Source organism: Lepus europaeus, chromosome 9 (genome assembly GCF_033115175.1).
Source record: "Lepus europaeus isolate LE1 chromosome 9, mLepTim1.pri, whole genome shotgun sequence".
Classification (NCBI taxonomy): Eukaryota; Metazoa; Chordata; class Mammalia; order Lagomorpha; family Leporidae; genus Lepus; species Lepus europaeus.
This window is the reverse complement of record NC_084835.1, coordinates 94510063-94532172: the sequence shown is the minus strand read 5'-3', so window position 1 is coordinate 94532172 and position 22110 is coordinate 94510063. Positions and strand designations below refer to the sequence as shown.

Sequence of the window (22110 nt, the reverse complement as noted above, 5' to 3'; positions counted from 1 at the left end):
GGGACAGAATCTGGTGCCCCGACTGGGACTAGAACCCGGTGTGCCTGCGCCTCAGGCGGAGGATTAGCCGATTGAGCTGCGGCGCCGGCCACATTGAGCATCTTTTCATGTGCCATTTGTGTATCTCTGGAGAAATGTCGAGATCCTTTGCCTATTTTAAAGTTGAATTGTCTATCTTTTATTATTGAGTTGTAAGAGTTCTTGTATATGCTAGATATAAGCCTGTTATATTTGATTTGAAAATATTTTCTCCGGTTCCCTGGGGCCGTCTTTTCACTTTCTTGGTAGTTTCAAGTGTGTAGCACAAAAAGGTTTACTTTGATGAAGTCCAATTTATTATTTTTCTCCTTTTGTCACTTTTGCTTTTGGTGACACATCTAAGAAGGTTTTGCCCAACTCAAAGTAGTAAGATTTACTCTTCTGTTTTCCTCTGTTTTAGTAGCTTTTACATATTCAGTCTATCATCCTTTTGGAGTTTATGTTTGTATATTGAATGAGGCTGCGGTTAGAGGGCTGGTGTCCAAGTTCATTCTTTTGCATTAGGGTATCCACTTGTTCCAGCACCATTTGTTGAAAAGGCTATTTCTTTTCCATTGACTTGTCTTGGCACTTTTGTCAAAATTGGTTGACTATAAATGCTAGGATTTTATTTCTGGATTCTCTGTTCTGTTGGTTAATTTGTCTATCCATATGATAACACTATTCTGTCTTTATTACTGTAGCTTTGTAGCAGATTTTGAAAGTGCAGTGTGTGTCCTTTTTCAAGTTTTTTTTTTTTTTTGGCTGTTCTGTGTCCCTTATTTTTCCATATGAATTTAAAGATCAGCTTTTCAATTTCTACAAAAAAGGCATCTGGGATTTTGCTAGAGATTGTGTTGTGTTTATTATCTTAAGATTGTGAAAGACATGGAATGTCCTTCCATGTATTTGATCATCTTTAATTTTTTTCAGTTAATGTTTTGTAATTTTAGAGTACAATCTTTATACTTCTTTTGCTTAATTTATCCCTAAGTACTTTGTTCTCTTTATGCTAATGTAGATGAAAGTATTCTTGATTTTATTTAATGATTGTTAAACTCACTAAAATTTCACCTCTGCCCTAACCAGCATACCCACATTTCTCTCACTCTAGCAAACATTTTTCTTCCTAACTATTCCTTTCTGACCTACCGGTCTAAAAAACCTGTTTATCACAGCAAGTGATTTGTATTAGCTGCGCACTATGTGGCTGGCCTCTGAATCTGATACCCACAGTTCATAGTGTGGATGGAAATACTTTTGGAAGGGTCTCTTGTCCCCTGAATCATTACCATTTGCAATTATTTGGCAGCCGTGTTCATTTCAGCAAAGTGACCTCAAAATTCCACTTAAGGAATGTTGATCTTTGCTTCTTAACATTTAAAGGCCCCACTCTTTTAATCTGTCACCTTTTGTTTGCTGGACATTAGGAGTAGGATAAGGCAAAATCACTGACAATCTTCCTTAAAATATCATAGTAAAGAGAAGGTATTTGAGTGATTTCAATCAGATTTTTTGTTTGTTTGGATGTTATTTAAATAATTTTTCCATATTTTTTTCATTATTCAACACAGCTTTCTTCAGTATCTAGTTTGTGTGTTAATGCTTGAGGTATTTTTAAAATTAAAGATTGATTTATTTATTTGAAAGGCAGAGTTACAGAGAGGGAGAGGGAGGGAGCAAGGGAGGAAGAGAGAGAGAGAGAAAGAGAGAGACAGAGAGGTAGAGAGGTCTTCCATCTGCTGGTTCACTCCCCAAATGGCCACAACAGCTGGGGCTGAGCCATCTGAAGCCAGGAACCAGGAGCTTCTGGGTCTCCCATGTGGGTGCAGGGGCTCAAGCACTTGGGCCATCTTTCACTGCTTTCCCTGGCCATTAGCAGAGAGCTGAATAGGAAGTGGAGCAGCTGGAACATGAACCAGTGCTCATATGGGATGCTGGCACAGCAGACAGTGGCTTTACCCACTATGCCACGGCACCAGCCCTGAGGTATTTTATTTATTTGAAATACAGAGTTACAGAGAGAGAGAGAGAGAGAGAAGGAGAGGCAGAGAGAGAGAGAGAGAGAGAGAGAGAGAGAGAAAGGTCTTCCATCTGCTGGTTCACTCCCCAAATGGCTGCTGCAGTCGGAGCTGAGCTGTCTGAAGCCAGGAGCCAGGAGCTTATTCTAAAAAAAAAAAAAAATCCTCACAGATACAGCCCTTCAACCTTGGACCTCCAGAACTGTGAGCCAAAGTAAGCCTCTTTGGGGTTGGCACTATGGTGCAGCGGATTAAATCGCTGCCAGCATCTCATATGGGCATCAGCTGCTCCACGACCCATACAGCTCCCTGCTAATACACCTGGGAAAGCAGTGGAAGATAGCTCAAGTGCTTGGGCCCTTGCCCTGGTGTGGAAGACCAGATGAAGCTCTTTACTCCTGGCTTTAGCCCTGCCCAGCACCTCCTGATGCAGCCATTTGGAGAGTGAACCAGCAGATGGAAGATCTCTGTCTCTCTCTGACTCTCCCTCTCTGTAACTCTGCCTTTTAAATAAATGAATCTGTCTTAAAAAAAAATAATAGGGGCTGGCACTGTGGCATAATGGTTAAAGCTGCCGCCTGCAGTGCTGGCATCCCATATGGGTGCTGGTTTGAGTCCCAGCTGCTGCACTTCTGATCCAGCTGCTGCTATGACCTGGGAAAGCAGTAGAAGATGGTCCACGTCCTTGGGCCCCTGGATCTGCGTGGGAGACCCAGAAGAAGCTGCTGGTTCCTGGCTTTGGATTGACTCAACCCCAGCTGTTGTGGCCATCTGGGGAGTGAATCAGCAGATGGAAGACCTCTCTCTCTCTCTGACTCTGCCTTTCTGTAACTCTGCCTTTAAAACAAATAAATAAAAACCATTAAAAAAAGAATTTATTTATTTGAAAGGCAGAGTTACAGAGAGATAGAGGGAAAGAGAAAGAGCTGGGGGTTGGTGGTGGGGCAGTGGAAAGCGGGATCATCATCTGCTGGTTCACTTCCCAAATGGCTGTGATGCCTGGGGATGAACCAGGCTGAAGCCAGGAGCCTGGAACTCCATCTGGATCTCCTACATGGGCACAGGGTCCTAAGGAGTTGGTCTATCTTTTGCTGCTTTCCCAAGTATAGTCACATGGAGCTGGATCGGAAATGGAGCAGTCAGGGCTTAGACCGTGCTCATGTGGGATGCTTGTATTACAGGCAGTGGCTTAGTCCGCTGTGCTATAATGCCGGCCCCTGCAATGACCTTTTAGTTCCCAGAGTTCCAAAGTGGCACAGGGTGTCACGTGGCAGGAGACAGAGCATGTGCATGCATGTGTATGTATGTGAAGCTAGATGTCCAAACTCTGGTCTCTCTGCTTTTGTAGCCACCAGTATTCAGTCATTGGGGCTCCTCCTTGATGGCCTTATCTAACCCTGGTCACCTCCTGAAGGCCCTAACACTGAACACCATGATCAGGTTAAATTTTCCTCCTCTTAATACCTTGCAGTAACAGTTAAATTTTCAACATATGAGGCCTTGGAGGACGTAATGGCAGGGGAGGTGTTGCTGCACAGTGAAACCATACCAAGCCATAGCAGTTTTCATCTTATGTAGCCTTATATTTTGTGACCTGCAGCATTTATCAAACCAAGTAATTGGCATTGGAATAGTGCTGGTAACTAAAATGTAGACCTCGGGGCTGGTGCTGTGATGTAGTGGGTTAAGCCACTGCTTGCTGTGCTGGCATCCTATATGGGCACTGGTTCGAGTACCAGCTGCTCTACTTCTGATCCAGCTTCCTTCTCATGTGCCTGGGAAAGCAGTGGAAGATGACCCAAATGTTTGGGCCCCTGTACTCACATGGGAGACTCAGATGAAGCTCCTGGTTCCTGGCTTTAGCCTGGCCCAGCCCTGGCTATGGCGTCCATTTACAGAGTGAACCAGCAGATCCAAGATATCTCTCTCTCTACCTCTGTAGCTCTTTCAAATAAATAAATAAATAAATCTTTAAAAAACAATAAAATGTAGACCTCATTTGGATTTCAGCAGTTTCTACTAGGGTCCTTTTTCTGTTGCAGGATCCAGGATCCAATATAAGATTTCACCTTGTACTTGGTTGTCACACTTCTGAGGTCTCCTCTAATCTTGGACAGTTTCTCTCTCTTGCCTCTACTTTCACCTCAGTTATTTTGTGTACTTTCCTGGAGTTTGATTTTTGTCATGTTTTCTCCTGGTTAGATTGGGGTTGTGTGTTGTTGGGAAGGATACTGCCGAGGTGATAGGCCTTCTAGGAATATCCTGTCTGGTCATCTGATGTCAACATGTATTCCTGGTGATGATACCTTGATCAGTTAGTAGGGTTTGGTCTGCCAGGATTCTATGCTGAAACTTGACTACTTTCTCCTTTGTAAGTGCTAAGTATTCAGGAGAAAACACTTTGAGGCTAGGCTCTGTTTCTGTTTAAACTCTCATTTTAGCATCCATCAGATTGGCTGCAGCAGTTACTACCATGATGTTGTAGCAGTTATTTTCTCTGCTTCCCATTCCATCTACATTTATTAATTCAAATTCTTCTGTGTGGAAGAGTTACCACTTCTTGCCCATTTAATTTACTTAGGTAGTTATTTATGTTGTGGGTGTTTATTACTCATTTGTTCTGTAGGTTATAATCCAATCCTGTAATTGATTTGCTTCATCCGCTGGTTCACTCCCCAGATGGCCACAATGGCCTGAACTGCGCTGATCCGAAGCCAGGAGCCAGGAGCCTCCTTCTAGTCTCCCATGCGGGTGCAGGGACCCAAGGACTTGGGCCATCTTCCACTGCTTTCCCAGGCCACAGCAGAGAGCTGGATCGGAAGTGGAGCAGCCGGGACTAGAACCGGCGCCCATATGGGATGCCGGCACTTCAAGCCATGGTGTTAACCCGCTGCACCACAGTACTGGCCCCTCTGCTTGAGTTTTGAGTGAACTTTCCTCTTCCAGTTTTGAAATGTAATTTGCTGCTTACTGTGATCTTTTTCTGTAAGAATTAGACTAGTGAATCTCCAAATTGAACATTCTCAAAATTAGATGATAGTATATGTGAAACACATTGCTTCCTGCATTTAGATTCCATTTGTTAAATGATAGCATTTAGATTTTCACATACAATTTCAGAATTCTCATTCCAAAAGCATCAGTTATTGTTATGTTATTTCACGTTATAAATCTTGTTTTCAGGAAAAGAAGAAATATGAAACCCTACAGAAGGAGGAGTCTGATGAAGTCTCCCTTCCAAAAACCTGCGAAGAGCAGGAAATCTCGTTTCCTGCTTGTGAAGTCAGGGGAGAGCACGTGAAGGAGTTAAGTGATGCCTGCCTCAAGAACGATGTTGCCAGTGGACAAAGCGAAAGTGAAATGTTTGAAATACCACTCACCTCCTTGACTCTGAGCAGCGAAGGGTCCCTGGCGTGTAACATAGAGCCTCCAAAGGAAGGGGAAGAGGGCAGAGCCTGTGTCAGGGACAGTGCAAGCGAGCTGAAGGTTGACTCTGGAGACAATGTTGGAACTAAAATAGAAGCCCCCAGGAACTTCACGGAAGTAGAGGGGAGTAAATTGGTGCAATGTGGACCTTCCGAAAGCACACTGGAATCTAGTTCTTCTTGCATTCAGCAGGAAATCGAAAATTTACAAGTCATAGAAACTGAGGATAGGAAAGAAGACAAACCAACCCTGGGTTGTTCTTCAGAGGTGCTACAGAGCGTTCGCTTGCAGAGTTCCTGTGAAGCTAAAGACGTTTTTCAGCCACCTAGGGTGAAGAAACTGTACCCCCAGCTGCCCGCTGAGATGACTGAAGTGCCAGCTCTAGTGGCAGTGAAGCCCTTGCTTTGTAGCGAGCGACTCTACCCAGAACTCCCATCTCAGCCGGAGCTAGTACCATTTACTAAGGAGCAGCTAAAAATCTTAGAACCTGGCTCTTGGCTGGAAAATGTTGAGTCATATTTGGAAGAATTTGACAGTATGGCTCATCAGGACAGGCATGAGTTTTATGAGCTGCTTTTGAACTACTCCCGATGTAGGAAGCAACTGCTGCTGGCTGAAGCTGAGCTCCTTACTCTGACGTCTGATTGCCAAAATGTGAAAAGTCGACTGTGGCACTTTAAAGAGGAGCAAATGCTCGTGCAGGTATTTTGACTAGTGTTCTGTGAAGTTTTCAGGAGCCTGGGGAACTTGACAGAGGAGCTGCTGGCCCTGGAGTCCGGTTTGTATACACGCACTGACCCTGCTTTAGCCCAGAGTAGTAGCGCAGGAATCACAAAGTCAAACGCCCGCAGGGCCCAGGCATTTAACCTGAAGAGTGAAGCCGGCTGAGTGGGACAGTGGTCAGTGGCTAAGTTCCTGCCTGATCTAGAGGGAACAGCTACTCTGGAGTTCTAGCTGATTGTTCCTGTGATTATTGGTTGGTCCAGTGTTGCCGCATCTTGATGTTCCAGGAGAAGCTGGCAGTCTGGATTTTCACATGAGGTGTCCTGATTGGAAAATGATGGCAACTAGTGAAACACATACATACATAATATAGGCCAATATATCATCTCCGCAGGTCAAATTTAGCCATGGGCCATTAGCCTAATCCCATGCACATCCAGTGGGTAGAGAGTGTCAGGGTTGAGAGGAGATGAGGAAATAGGGACGGTCATTAGGTGTGACCCTGTAGAGGCAAAGGTGATGGAAAGGAAGCCATTTCATAGTGGCCTGGAAGGAATGGCAAGGAAGAGAAGGCCACTACTGATAGTGAAAGCAACCTAGAGGAGACATTGGGAGAAACACGTGATTCCCCATTCCTAACCCTTGTTCATCGGGAAACCCATCTGTCTCTGAGTAGATAAGAGGGAATCCTTGGAGCAAGAAACATTTGGGAATACTATAGTCAAGAATACAACTGGAGGAATTAGTGTTGGGAAGGAGAGGGATTTCTTTTGAACAGAGCTACAAAGGATGAAGAGGATAGGTCCAGAGATGTTTTGAGGTACCTTGACATTGAGAGAATATACTGACCTCACTGTTGTTAAAGTGGAAGGTAAGATCATCAATCTTTTTTTTTAAAGATTTATTTATTTATTTGAAAGAGTTACAGAGAGGAGAGGCAGAGAGAGAGGTCTTCCATTGGAGGGTTCATTCTCCAATTGGCCACAATGGCTGAAGCTGCACTGATCCAAACCCAGGAGCCAGGAGCTTCTTTCAGGTCTCCCACAGTGGTGCAGCGGCCCAAGGACTTGGGCCGTCTTGTACTGCTTTCCCAGGCCATAGCAGAGAGCTGGATTGGAAGTGAGCAGCCAGGACTTGAACCAGGCGCCCATATGGGATGCTGGCACCTCAGGTGGTGGCTTTACCTGCTACACCACAGTGCCAGCCCAAAGATCATCAATCTTGAGTCTTAGGGACAAGCTCTTTATTTTCTTACACCTTCCCCTTCTCCTTGACTTTTTATATTTTTTGAGATATTCCTTGACTTTCTAAAGTTACTTTTCTTTGAATTTTTTTAAAAAAATTCATTTTATTTGGTAGCAGGGAGAGATCTCTTCTATTTGCTGATTCATTCTCCAAGTGCTTGCAAACAATTAGGGCAAGGCCAGGCCTAAGTCAGGAGTCAGGAATTCAATCTGAATCTCCTATCTGTGTGGCAGGGACTCACATCTTTGGGTTGTCACCTGTTACCTCCTTCCTAGGGTATACATTAGCAGGAAGCTGGATCAGAAAAGAGTAGCTGGGACTCAAACCAGACATTCTGATATGGGATGTGGGGATCCCAAGCAGTGACTTAAGCTGCTTATTCCCCATCCCCCAACAATATTTCTCTTAACTTGTGACCCATTTATGATTGGCATTATTTCCTTGGCATGTGATCTTACGGTTGCTGGTGTTGTTCTTCACACAGTGGCATTGTTCCCTCATCATGATTGTAAGCTCTTTGAAGATGCTGCTGAAGCCTCTGCATTTTATACCTGTTGCCTGAATACTTCAAAGAGTAACTGGTTTTGTATTTCACCCTTCTGTCCATTGCTAGGGTATCTGTGCAGACCAAGTGAAAGTTTCTGGCTATCATCGCTACCAAAGAGTAGAGATGAATGAAAATGCCCTGGGAGAGCTGAAGAAACTATTTGATGCCAAGTCTGAGCACCTCCACCAGACCCTGGCCCTTCACTCTTACACCTCTGTGCTCTCAAGGTTGCAAGTGGAGTCTTACATCTATGCCTTGCTCAACAGTTCAGCTGTTCTGAGATCTTTAGCAATTCATCAGGAAGGCCGAGGTATGTAAGTAATGAAGGTCTCACTCTTTCTTGTGCTCTGAAATGAACCAAGAATTGAGGGGCACAGCCTGGGTGAACTGCTTGTACACTGATTGTTATTGCAAGGGACCGTTTTGCCTCTATTTTACCTGCCTCTCAGTGCACGATGAAGACCTACCTTAATGATGTTGCTAGGAAGCAGTGCTGGGTCTCCCTTCCCCGTGGCTGTCATCCTCTGCTTCTGTGGGATGCCAGAATGCCTGCTCTCTAGCATTGATATCCCTCGCTGTCCTAGTTTATGTGCTTTGTTACCAAGTTGAATCCAAATAGTTTTTGATTCTGAAACTAATTATCAGGATACTTTTCATCTTCTGTCTGTTGTACTTTATTTTTGAGTGTCCAGTTTGTTGGACTATGCTAATATTCAACAGAGGGTCTATAATGTTTTGAAGTTTTTATCTAGAATTTTAAGAAATTAGCCATTACTGGGAGAGTGCCATGGCTCACTTGGTTAATCCTCTGCCTGTAGCGCTGGCATCCCATATGGGTGCTGGGTTCTAGTCCTGGTTGCTCGTCTTCTAGTCCAGCTCTGTACTGTGGCCCGGGAGGGCAGTGGAGGATGGTCCAAGTGCTTGGGCCTCTGCACCCACATGGGAGACCAGGAAGAAGCACCTGGTTCCTGGCTTTGGATCTGCACAGCGCTGGCCATAGCGGCCATTAGGGGAGTGAAACAACGGAAGGAAGACCCTTCTCTCTGTTTCTCTCTCTCACTGTCTATAATTCTACCTGTCAAATAAAAAAAAAAAAAAAAAAGAAAGAAATTAGCCATTACTATGTATTAGGTATTAAATATGCTTATTGAATTATGTAATTTTTATTTCTGGGAGAGATGTTAGAATTCCTTAAAGTAAACCCCAATCCCCTTGTTTTCTAAACTAATCAAAGAGTTAGAGAAAGGCCAGAGATCTGCCGATTTTTGAATAACAAAATAATAAGTTACAATAAAGTTAATTTTCCCTTGCTTTGGAATACTTCATAGTTAAATATTTTTGTTTATCTCTTGAGCAGAAATTCATATACTTTGATGCAGCTTATCTCCTTGGATTTTTGTCTGAACTGAGTATTTTAAAAATAGTTTCTAGTTTGTTCTAACTGAAGACATTTAAAGTAGTTCTCCCTACAACACCATTTGTGTGGGACTCATCCAATCCTCTTTTGAATTTGTAGCTTCTAAGCAGACAGAAAGTATTCCCTCTGACTTGTGTCAACTAAAGGAGTGCATTAGTGTCCTGTTCATGTTCACCAGGAGAATCCATGAAGATTCTCAGTTCCACGACGATATTCTTCTCTGGCTGCAGAAATTGGTAAGAAACAGAAATAGACAGAAGGCTCTTTCCTTTATTTCCCTAGTAATTTAAGAATTATCTTGTGCTTCATATCTTTCTTTGACAACTTCCTCAACTAATTGATTCCGTGAGTTAATTACTGACTACTTTGATCATGACACACAGTAATAAGTTATTTGTTATATTATTTTTTTTAACTTTTATTTAATGAATATAAATTTCCAGTGTACAGCTTATGGATTACAATGGCTTCCCCCTCCCATAACTTCCCTCCCACCCGCAACCCTCCCCTCTCCCGCTCCCTCTCCCCTTCCATTTGCATCAAGATTCATTTTCAATTCTCTTTATATATAGAAGATCAATTTAGTATAAAGATTTCAACAGTTTGCACCCACATAGAAACACAAAGTGAAACATACTGTTTGAGTACTAGTTATAGCATTAAATCACAATGTACAGCACATTAAGGACAGAGATCCCACATGAGGAGCAAGTGCACAATGGTTCCTGTTGTTGACCCAACAAATTGACACTCTAGTTTATGGCGCCAGTAACCATCCTAGGCTGTCGTCATGAGTTGCCAAGGCTATGGAAGCCTTCCAAGTTTGCCGACTCTGATCATATTTAGACAAGGTCATAAAAGACAGAGTGAGGATAGTAACCAATGATCCTAAGAGTGGCATTTACCAGGTTTGAACAATTATACAGCATTAAGTGGGGAAGAGGACCATCAGTACACACAGGTTGGGAGTAGAGCCATTGGAGGTAGAGTAGAGGTTATGATTACAAAGGAATGAGGCCCAAGTACGCTAGACAGGGCCTAGAACAAAGGACAGAGTCATTATTAGAGGAGCTAAGAAAGGTGCTGTCTAAGCTACAAGTAATTTTTCTGATTGAGAGGCAAATAGAACCTGATAGAAGGGGCTTGATAATAATCTGGTGGGCTCTAGGCCTTGTAAATTCAGAGGCCCAGGCCTATCTATCTCTTCACATGGGGTATATCCTAAGGGAGGTGTGAACCTCCCTTAGGACTTGTAGTTCAGGCCACCGAAGATTAGAGATGGGACTTGGGCACTCCCTTGACTTGCATCCTCTGGTCTGCTTGAACACAAACCAGGAGGAAAAGAAAGCTAGGCATCAGAAGCAATGGGTGGCAGGCCTATTAATGGCTGATCTGTACAGTGATCTGCCCTCAAGGAGACCCAACAGGCCAGTCCACTGCAGTGGCTTTCAATGTGGTAAGCCTGGGCTTCAGCAGAAGTCAGCTTGTGAAGGGCCCTGGCAGCTCTGCCAAGAGTTGGATCACTGGAAATGGACCTGCCCTGGAGTCGAAGGATGCCCAGGTCAGAGCCACAGATCTTATTGGCTCGAAGCTGAAAAGCCCTTCACTCAGCCCAACTTCCAAAGTGACCACTGCAGCTGAGGGGATGGTCAAGTAGGGTCAGCAACATTGCAGGCAGAACTGTAAATTTCTTGTTAGAGATGCCCCCTGCCTTGACCTGGCCAGCTCTCCTCCCAGGCCAGCCAAGTATTTGTTATATTATTGAGCACAAAGTGCTGGCCTTCATTTTAGGGAGAAACAGAATTGTGGGAAGAATGCCACATTGAAGAGTGGCTGTATGTTCAGAACGCAGGTATCTGATCTAAAACTTTACAGCACTCGTCTTTTTATCATCTCGTGTTTAATGCTACACTGTCATCCTTAAATTTTATTTTTTTTTGTTAAGTGGAGCCATAAATGAAGAACTGAAGATTGTTGTGAGAAACAAATACATGATACAGTAATATGAATTTTGGTTACTAAGCATAGAGTTGAATCAAGAAGTTGAAAATATGAGGTGTGCATGTGTGTGAGTGTGAGAGACTATAAGCCGGTTTATCCAGGAGAAACTGAGATACCTTACTTGTTCAGTTGAGACCAAACATCATGTTAAATCTCCATTTTTTAAAAATTATCTTTAAGAGAAAGGAGAAAACCATCAGGATTTAAAAGACTCAGTAAAGATGTCAGGTGTATTATGGGGGTGAAGAGGTTGGGTATTTGTTTATTGGTTGTATTTCTCAATGAGGCAGCCTTGGGTACTTTTTAAAACTTTTTGAGAGGTGGACAGAGAGAGACACAAACAGCTCCCATCTCCTGGTCCATTGCCTGAATGCCTAGGAGCTGGGAACTCAGTCCATGTTTCCACATGGGTGGCAGAGACACAGCCACTTGAGCCATCACTGGTGCCTCCCAGGGGTCTGTGTTAGAGGGAGATTGGAATTAGGAGTGAGGAGCACATGGACTTGAATGCAGGTCCTTCTGTCTGGGATGTGGATGTCCTAAGCAAGGTCTTAACTGCAGTGCCAAACACCTGTCCTTGGGTTCTTTTTTAAGGTTCATGCTAGAGTTCTTAAATTCAAGATGTTCAAGCATACTTATTTAGATTTTGAGACACTAACAAAATGAGTAGATTAGACTACTTGACTTAAATCTTTTCACATGTGGCCAGAAACATTAGTGATTTGCAATTTGCCAGATTTGGAGAGAAACTACCTATGATGTTTCAATCACAGTACTCAGATTCTTAGACCTCTGTGGTGGAAACTCACCTGGTCTGTTGTGTCTGGTTAACTCTTGGAAAGAGTGCGTGTGTATAAACGTTGGATAGCTCATTTTCCCAGATCTGTATGTAGCTCTTATTTCTAAATAGTGAAGCCACATGTCCTTTATTGTTTAGGTGTCAGTGTTACAAAGAGTCGGCTGTCCTGGAGATCACCTCTTCCTTCTCAACCATATTCTCCGGTGCCCAGCTGGTGTTAGTAAATGGGCTGTTCCTTTCATCCAGGTGCGATGTGTGGCCTTCGGATTCTGAGGGGCGGGGGGTAGAGGTTCCAGCAGACGTTTGTTCACAGTGTTGATAGTTGAAATAAAATTCTTAAAATAGACCACTACCTGATTTGTAGATCTGAAGCTTCTTCCCACCTACAATTGCTAAAACTGTGACAGGCAAATGTTCAGTGGTGGTCTGGCTTGAGGGGGTCAGGAGTGTTTAGTTCTGTGAAGTTGCTGTACAGAAGCCTGGCCAGGACTTTGTTCTGTACTGTTCCACACAGCTTCCTAAATTAGCTCATCCCACAGCACAGTTGGTACTGGTAAAAGAAGCCACCAGCACCTCCAAGTTCTTTAATACCAGCAGAGAATGTGGGTCTCCTGTGTACTTAGGAGTTGACTATTTTATTACCATTTCTCCTCTCTGCTGCCTGCCTCTGAGTCATTTTGTAACCCATAATAACCAGTCAGATGCACAGGAGTCAAAACGTATGCCAGGTTCAACTTCTGCACTTTTCTTTACTTTTGTATTTGGAATCGAGGTAGAAGGCACATTTGTTTCTCCTTGGGCTAAAGTCCTAGTGTCGCTCTCCATCCCACCTTGTTATTTGTGTATTTACAGCTGAGTCATTGCCGCCAGATAACCCATGAGCTATGTCTCCCTCTTGTGGCTAATTGCAGACACTTAGGTGACTGGTTTCCTTTTCTGATTTCAGATCAAAGTGTTGAATAACCCATCAGGAGTCTTTCACTTCATGCAGTCCCTTGCCTTGCTGATGTCTCCTGTCAAGTAAGTATGGAAGAGCTTCGCGAACGGTTGGCCGCTTAAACTTTCTGCATCTCAAGAAGAAAACTGCTAAGGGAAGCGTTAGCATTCCAGAATTTACCATTGCAGATTTTGTTTGGGCTTGATATCCTGTGCCCCAAAACGACTGTTTTAATTAATCATTTACATATAAACAACCCTGTTTGGGATTCGCCTCTTTAGTCATACGTGCTATTGCGAAAGGTGCCACAAACAAAACAAATGCTCTCTTTCTTAGAAGAAGCAATTTAGTGCCAGAGGAGAAAAACACAAAGAGTCTTAAGTGCTAAACTGAGAAGCCATGATGGACGCAATTGAGAAGAAGAGAGTAGAGCTCAGTGGAGTGACCAGAAAAGGTTTCTAGGTGGATGAGCTGAGTTTCCAGAATGGATTGGATTTCATCTGGAGAGAAGGACTAGGGACACATGCAAGTGAGGAGAACAGTGTGAGCGAGGCCCCGGTACAGTCAGGATGGCTGTGCAGAGCACAGGGCCCTTGCTTGGCTGGAGTGAAGACATGTGCAGGTGGTGGTATTAGAGTGTATAACGGGGATTTGTTGGGTTATGGACAACCTTGAAATAAGTTAGAGGAATCTTGGATTGCTATGATCTTGCTTTTATAGGAATTGAGGGTTTTTGAGCAGGGGTCAAAGTTGTATTTAAGCAAGATTAGAATGGACTGAAGCCATACTTAATTGCAAGGACATCTGGCTGTCCTGGCTCTGGAACCTAACTCAACATCAAGAGGCCACATCTTAAGTGGGAAGAAGGCAGAGTCTTTGTGTAGGTAAGCCTGAGCAGTTGCTGCTGCTGGCTTTCAGGTGCTGAAATGCCTGTCGACCCAAAGGCTTGAACTGGGGTAATAGTAATAGGAAGGAAGGGGGGCCTGAAGGTCATCTGCCCAGGAAAGGATATAGTAGCTGATTAAATAAAGAATGTGGGAAAGGAATGGGTCAGACATCATTCTGTACTGAATCCAAGTAACTGACAGGTATTGGCAGCCTTAATAGAGAGCCGAGAAAAGAGAGCTATTTTATAAAGAGGTCACTGACACATGTGAGTGGACACATACAAATGGCACATACAGAGACATCTGGGGTCCAGGACTGGAGCTCATGCAGGCAAAAGAACAGCACTGGCACTTCCAAGTTAGAAGTGGAAGAAAGTTTCTGGTTACAGTAGGAGTGGATGGATCTTTAGGGTCAGGGCAGAGAGGAACGGACAAGGGACTGAGAGCTGGTTTGTAGCCTAAGAGAAGAAACTTGCTGGGTTACACATGCTGATCAGATCCAGCCCACACCTTGGGAAAGCCTAGCTGACGGTCTGCAGCTTCCTCTTCCTTGCTGCCCGGATACAGGGCTGCCCCTACCTGTGGCAGGGTTTCTGTCTTTCTCTGAACTTCCTGGCCCTACACAAGCCTCTTTGTTACCTCTGGATCACCCTTCTTTATTCAGTGAGGCCTGCTTCCTAAAGTTGTCTCCCTGGAAACCCTGTGTCATCTTGGTTTGAGTCCCGTCACTGTAGCAGTCCATGTGCACTGAGGGCCAGTAGCTGTGTTAGTCTGAGCACTCCTGCAGGCACTCGGGTCACTGATTCAGAGTGCTTGTGGTCTCCCCACGGGAAAGAGTGAGGTTGTCATTTTTTGCTTTCTAGCCGGTTCTTATTTCTCGTTTGCTGACTTGAAGCCTGTGAAGGCTGAGGGTGAGTTAAGGACCAGGCTGCGCCCCTGGGGGCTTTCTGTTGATGTGAGTACCTCTGTCTTTCAGGAATCGAGCCGAGTTTATGTGCCACATGAAGCCCAGTGAGCAGAAGCCATCCTCAGGGCCCGCGTCTGGGACCTGGACTCTGGTAGATGAGGGAGGAGAAGAGGTAACCGTCATGTCTGCGTTTCTGTGATGAGTCACTTTTCATTTGTTTCTCATTGACATGGCATTTGTACAGTGGGGTACAGCATCCTACTTCAGTACCTGTACACTGGGTAATGAGCACCTGCATCTCCTCCACTGTTGCCTTTTCTAGGCATTGGGGATGTCAAATGCTTCTCTTCTAGTTATTTTGGAATGTGTGATTAATTGGTATAGATGGGGTTACCCTGCTCTGCTGTAGAGCATTGGAACCATTCCCCTCTGTGGGGTGGTGGCTGTCCTCCCCCCCCCCCCCCCAATCCTCTTCCCCTCCCCTGCCTAGGCTCTGGTGACCTCTGTTCTACCTCTGCCTCTTTGTTCTCTACTTTAATAATTTTTGAACTGTTCTTATGTGCCAGCTATTCCATGCATTTTTCACAGATTATCTCATTTCATTCTCCCCAAAATCCCCATTTCAAAGATGGGGAAACTAAGGTGTGTGGGCGCACTAATTTGTTCCAAATCACAATATCATTAAATGCTGAGCCTTAGACCACTGTGCTGTGGCATTGCCCTTAGAATATCCTTCTGTTCTGGGAGAATTTGGAACCTGGAAATTAAATGCAGCAGTATTACGTAAAATTTATATTAGGATTTTCTTTTTTTATTTTAATTTTTACTTCTTTTTATTTGAAAGGCAAACAGAGAGCTAGAAAGATGGAGGGAGACCTGCTATCCACTGGTTCACTCTCCATATAGACACAACAGCCAGGGATGGACCAGGCTGAAGCCAGCACCTCGAATGTGATCAGTTCTCCCTCATGGGTGGCAGGGACCCAAGTATTTGAGTCATCCCTGCTGCCTTCCAGGGTGTGCACTAGCAGGAAACTGGATCAGAAGCAGAGGAGCTGGGATGCAAACCAGGCACTCTGATGGGGTTGCAGGCATTCCAAGTGGTATTTTAACTGCTGTGCCAATGCCCGAGCCAGAATTTTCTTTTCTGTAGTAACAAGCTTCTGGGGTTGAGGTGTCATCTACAGATAATCTGAGTCTGAATAATAAAGAGCTGGGGCTGGGGTTCATCAGGGTTCTGCTTTAACTCTTTTTTTTTAAAGATTTATTCATTCATTTGAAAGTCAGAGTTACACAGAAAGAGGAGAGGCAGAGAGAGAGAGAAATCCTTCATCCAATGGTTCACTCCCCAATTGGCAACAACAGCCGGCGCTATGTCGATCCTCAGCCAGGAGTCAGGAGCTTCTTCCGGGTCTCCCACGCAGGTGCAGGGGCCCAAGGATTTGGGCCATCTTCTACTGCTTTCCCAGGCCGTAGCAGAGAGCTGGTTCGGAAGTGGAGCAGCCGGGTCTCAAACTGGTGCCCATATGGGATGCCGGCACTTCAGGCCAGGGCATTAACCCGCTGCACCACAGCACTGGCCCTTGCCTTAACTCTTAGAACACCCATAGGTCTTCTTATTTGAAAGGTAGCAAGATAGTTTTTTAGTTTGGTGAGAATTTAGTGATCAAAATCCAGCTTCATGAGATAATATCTGTGAATTTTTCTTTCTGTACACATGGTCAGTGTATTTGTAAGGGATTTTTCTTTCAGTAATTACTAGCTCTAGTGCTTTTCCCTCTGCCAAATCCTGACTTGATGTTATTGTTCAGGATGGCTAGTAACTGGATTGACTAAAATACTTCTCTCTTTTTTTTTAAATTACGTATTTATTTAAAAGTCAGAGTTAGTAATACAGAGAGGGAGAGAAGGATAGATCTTCCATCGGCTGCCTCATTCCCCAAATGGCCACAGTAGCCAAGGCTGAACCAGGCCGAAGCCAGAATGACTTAACCTGCCACACCATGACACCAGCACCAAAATCCTTCTCTTTCAAAGAAGTTGAAAGTGGACAGTTCTCAGAATGACAGTTGCAGACACTCTGGACATCAGGTCTGTGTGTTTGCCCAGTGCTCATTCAGAAGTGAGAATCCCTCTCTGAGGCTCAGAGGAGGCAGCGAGGGGCTGAGAGATGATGTGATATGCAAACGTCTTTGCTGGGGACTGAGCAGTCCTCCTGGAGAGTTTCCCAGTGCCTGGTGCACATGGTTTTTTGTTTTTTTTGTTTTTTTTTTTTTTGACAGGCAGAGTGGACAGTGAGAGAGAGAGAGAGACAGAGAGAAAGGTCTTCCTTTTACCATTGGTTCACCCTCCAATGACCGCTGCGGCCGGCACGCTGCGGCCGGCGTATCGCGCTGATCCGAAGCCAGGAACCAGGTGCCTCTCCTGGTCTCCCATGCGGGTGCAGGGCCCAAGGACTTGGTCCATCCTCCACTGTCTTCCCAGGCCACAGCAGAGAGCTGGCCTGGAAGAGGGGCAACTGGGACAGAATCCGGCGCCCTGACTGGGACTAGAACCCGGTGTGCGGGCGCTGCAGGCGGAGGATTAGCCTATTGAGCCACAGCGCCAGCCGCACATGGTCCTTTAAAAGCTGTTGTTGACCAGTAGTTTTTTTCAGAGTAGTCTTGAGTTAGAATTTTTTTTCTCTGATCAGTTTTCTGCATTTCATCCCAGATAATTATAATGGGTGGATAAGGACCCAGTAAATATTGAATGAATTTAGCTATGTGGGGAGGTGAGGAAGTTGGGAGAGCTGTAGCACATAGGTGGTGGGGAGCAAGGTGCTGTGGGTTTCAGCTCAGCACACACCAGCATCTGCTAGAATCACCAGACCTTGCCCTGGCCTGTGGCAGACATCCAGCCTGATGATTCTGATATGCAGCCAGAGTCCAGAAATGGGAGTTTCTGAGGTTCTTTTTTGCTAGCCATTTTGGACACGCAAGAGGGTAAAAATGAGTGACTTCAAGAGGTTATGAATGAATTGCGTTAGTGATGGGAGGAGAGGATAATTCTTCAGGTTCTCTGGATCTTTTTACATCCTTCCATTTTGAATTTAGCATATCTTAGGACACAAGTCAGCTTGGTTTCTAAGATGACCGTAGTTCTGTGCATCAAACGAAAGGACTCCAGGTGGCAAGATGGCGGAATAGGAAGGGAGCACATTGATAGTTCAGCAAGACACACAGGTTAATAAAAGTGGAGATACTGCAGGGTCAAGGAAGAGTAGGGGAAGAAACAGCAGAGGAAACTCTTCCGGAACTAGTGATTCACAGTGGACCTGCGTGGAGAGCGTGGAAGCCCAAGTTCGGGACACCAGCGGCAGACTCAACACACCAGTGCTGGAATGCGAGGTGAGCCGAACCTCAATAGCCCGAGACACCAGCGGGCAAGCGGAAAGAGGAGGCTAGAGGGAACGAGGCTTGAAACTCCGTGGGGAAAAGCTCACCAGGCTAACTAGAAGAGAGAGAGGAAAAAAAAAAAAAAGTGACCAATACGGACACGAGTTTCTCTCTCTCCGCTCACCCCTCAAAGGCGAGCAAGACAAAGAGCAGGTGCCATTTTGGACATACGTCATAAGCAGGGCGACCTCAGGTCTGCACCGGCCCTGAGCCTAGCAGAAACACCGGACTCTGGGGGGAGGGGTGAAATAACAGGAGATTAGCATCTAACTTGGCAACCCAGTGGGAGACTGCAGGAGAATTGGAGCCCACACTGAGGGCAGCAGAGATTCCCTGTGTGGTCCTTGGGAAAGAGCTTCCGATCTCTGGCTCCTGTGGGTATATCATTCGCCTGCTAACTACCTCCAATTACGTTCAGCTGTGCGGAATTACTTCCCTTTTGAATCAAAAAAAAAAAAAAAAAAAAAGATTTACCACGCCTAACCTGGGAGTGTCATCTTTGACACACCCTCAACCCTGAGAGACCAAACACAGCTCTCAGTCCACACTCATCTCAAGCCTCTAAGGCTCCACTGAAAGCAGACAGTCCACTTAATATAGAGCCATAGTGTAACAAGAAAAAACACCACAGTGAAGAAACCAAATATCTCCAACATGCCAAACAACAAACGCAAAAACCAAGCTAACAAGAACAAGGAAGACACTATGACGCCCCCAAATGAAAAAGACACCCCAATTCAAGATTATGAAGATGATGAGATCGAAGAAATGCAAGAAGCAGATCTCAAAAAATTGATAAGAACATTAAGAAGTTCTCAAAAACAAATTCTTGAACTACAGAAATCCTTCATGGACAAGATAGAAAATCTCTCTCGTGAAAATGAAATATTAAGGAGGAATCAAAATGAAATGAAACAACTAGTAGAACATGAAACTGTGATAGTGACAAAAAACCACAATGAAATGAAGAACTCAATAGATCAAATGACAAACACATTAGAGAGCCTTAAAAACAGAATGGGCGAAGCAGAAGAGAGAATATCAGACTTAGAAGACAGAGAACAGGAAAGGAAACAGGCAAACCAAAGAAAAGAAGAAGAAATTAGAAATCTAAAAAATATTGTCGGGAATCTACAGGATACTCTTAAAAAACCCAACATTCGGGTTCTAGGAGTTCCTGAAGACATGGAGAGGGAGAAAGGATTAGAAGGCCTTTTCAGTGAGATACTAGCAGAAAATTTCCCAGGTTTGGAGAAGGACAGAGGCATCTTAGTACAGGAAGCTTATAGAACCCCTAATAAACATGACCAAAAGAGATCCTCACCACGACACGTTGTAATCAAACTCACCACAGTGAAACATAAAGAAAAGATCCTAAAATGTGCAAGAGAGAAACGTCAGATTACTCTCAGAGGATCTCCAATTAGACTCACAGCAGACTTCTCATCAGAAACCCTACAAGCTAGAAGGGAATGGCGAGATATAGCCCAGGTACTAAGAGAGAAAAACTGCCAGCCCAGAATATTATATCCTGCAAAGCTCTCATTTAAGAATGAAGGTGAAATTAAGACTTTTCATAGCAAACAGAAACTGAAAAAATTTGTTGCCACTCATCCTGCCCTGCAAAAGATGCTTAAAGATGTGTTACACACAGAAACACAGAAACATGGTCACCAATATGAAAGAAGGTAAAGGAAGGAAACCTCACAGCAAAAGATCACAGGAAGCTCAATTTCTCTTTGACATAGAATTAAACTCTGATGCTCTGTTAAAGCAATGTGTTAAAGTAATCTAAAAACAAAAAGCAATTCAAATCAATTGGCAATCTACAAAAAGAGTTAAAGATTTTAAAAGCTATTATTAAAATTGCTATATTGGTCTATTATGCTATGTTATATGTGTGTACATATTGTATGTCCACATAGGAAATTTTATTAAGAGTTTTATTTTAAATGGCTTATAGATAAGATTGTCCATAAATTTAAGCTGCTAAAATCAATCAAAGATACATTTTAATTTGTGTGACCTAAATCTGTGTATCATATGTTTTAAACGTGTTAGTAGAAAGAAACTAAAAACATTTTATATGGTTGTGCTTAAGTTTACTGGCTAAACAAACTACACCATGTTAGATATTTAAGAGGTGTTTTCAAATACATGATTCTTAAAATTTCTAGAAGGCATTGGACCTTCTGGTAAATGTTTTCTTAAGTTGTTATCTAATGGTTGAAACGGTTTGCTAAGTATTCATGTGATATTGCTATTGTCAGCAAGCGATCTAGGACTTGCTCCCTCATTTCTCTATTCTAAGCCCAACTTATTCTTTCATTTCTCTATTCTCTTCAAGGTAGGAAACTAATTCTATTATGAAGGAATCTGTAGGATGCACAATTTAATCTTTAGACCTTATAAAAGAGATGGCTAACAATTTTCTGTAATAGCATAGCCAAAATAAGAATTTAAATAATAATCTCATAGCTAGATTCACTTCGCCATCAGCGAAGTATACAGTAAGTAGAAAAAACCTCCCTTTCAGACCAAAGGGAAAGAAAGTTTTAAAGTGAGAATATAATTTTCCTCATGGGCATTGTCTATCTTAGAAAAACTACTACAGAACATGCCTGTGACTATAGACTTGTAGTTCAGGCCACCGAAGATTAGAGATGGGACTTGGGCACTCCCTTGACTTGCATCCTCTGGTCTGCTTGAACACAAACCAGGAGGAAAAGAAAGCTAGGCATCAGAAGCAATGGGTGGCAGGCCTATTAATGGCTGTTCTGTACAGTGATCTGCCCTCAAGGAGACCCAACAGGCCAGTCCACTGCAGTGGCTTTCAATGTGGTAAGCCTGGGCTTCAGCAGAAGTCAGCTTGTGAAGAGCCCTGGCAGCTCTGCCAAGAGTTGGATCACTGGAAATGGACCTGCCCTGGAGTCGAAGGATGCCCAGGTCAGAGCCACAGATCTTATTGGCTCGAAGCTGAAAAGCCCTTCACTCAGCCCAACTTCCAAAGTGACCACTGCAGCTGAGGGGATGGTCAAGTAGGGTCAGCAACATTGCAGGCAGAACTGTAAATTTCTTGTTAGAGATGCCCCCTGCCTTGACCTGGCCAGCTCTCCTCCCAGGCCAGCCAAGTAATGAAAGTCAACAGAGTGCCTTCCCCTAGGAGGTTCACACCTCCCTTAGGATATACCCCATATGAAGAGATAGATAGGTCTGGGCCTCTGAATTTACAAGGCCTAAAGCCCACCAGATTATTATCAAGCCCCTTCTATCAGGTTCTATTTGCCTCTCAATCAGAAAACTTAATTGTAGCTTAGACAGCACCTTTCTTAGCACATCTAATAATGACTCTGTCCTTTGTTCTAGACCCTGTCTAGCACACTTGGGCCTCATTCCTTTGTAATCATAACCTCTATTCTACCTCCAATGGCTCTACTCCCAACCTGTGTGTACTGATGGTCCTCTTCCCCACTTAATGCTGTATAATTGTTCAAACCTGGTAAATGCCACTCTTAGGATCCTTGGTTACTATCCTCACTCTGTCTTTTATGACCTTGTCTAAATATGATCAGAGTCGGCAAACTTGGAAGGCTTCCATAGCCTTGGCAACTCATGACGACAGCCTAGGGTGGTTACTGGCGCCATAAACTAGAGTGTCAATTTGTTGGGTCAACAACAAGAGCCACTGTGCACTTGCTCCTCATGTGGGATCTCTGTCCTTAATGTGCTGTACCTTGTGATTTAA

At 44.0% G+C, this 22110-nt stretch overlaps 1 protein-coding gene across 2 annotated transcripts in view; it reads left to right on the top strand.

Annotated features, from left to right (window-relative positions):
- EPG5 (ectopic P-granules 5 autophagy tethering factor) overlaps positions 1-22110 on the top strand; it is a 109537-nt gene that overhangs the window by 8941 nt on the left and 78486 nt on the right. For both annotated transcript variants that reach the window (XM_062201602.1, XM_062201601.1), the window contains exons 2-7: positions 5223-6167; positions 8047-8290; positions 9497-9633; positions 12336-12443; positions 13144-13217; positions 14998-15100. In XM_062201602.1, coding sequence (XP_062057586.1) covers positions 5223-6167; positions 8047-8290; positions 9497-9633; positions 12336-12443; positions 13144-13217; positions 14998-15100 — 1611 coding nt within the window. The remainder of the gene's footprint in view (positions 1-5222; positions 6168-8046; positions 8291-9496; positions 9634-12335; positions 12444-13143; positions 13218-14997; positions 15101-22110) is intronic.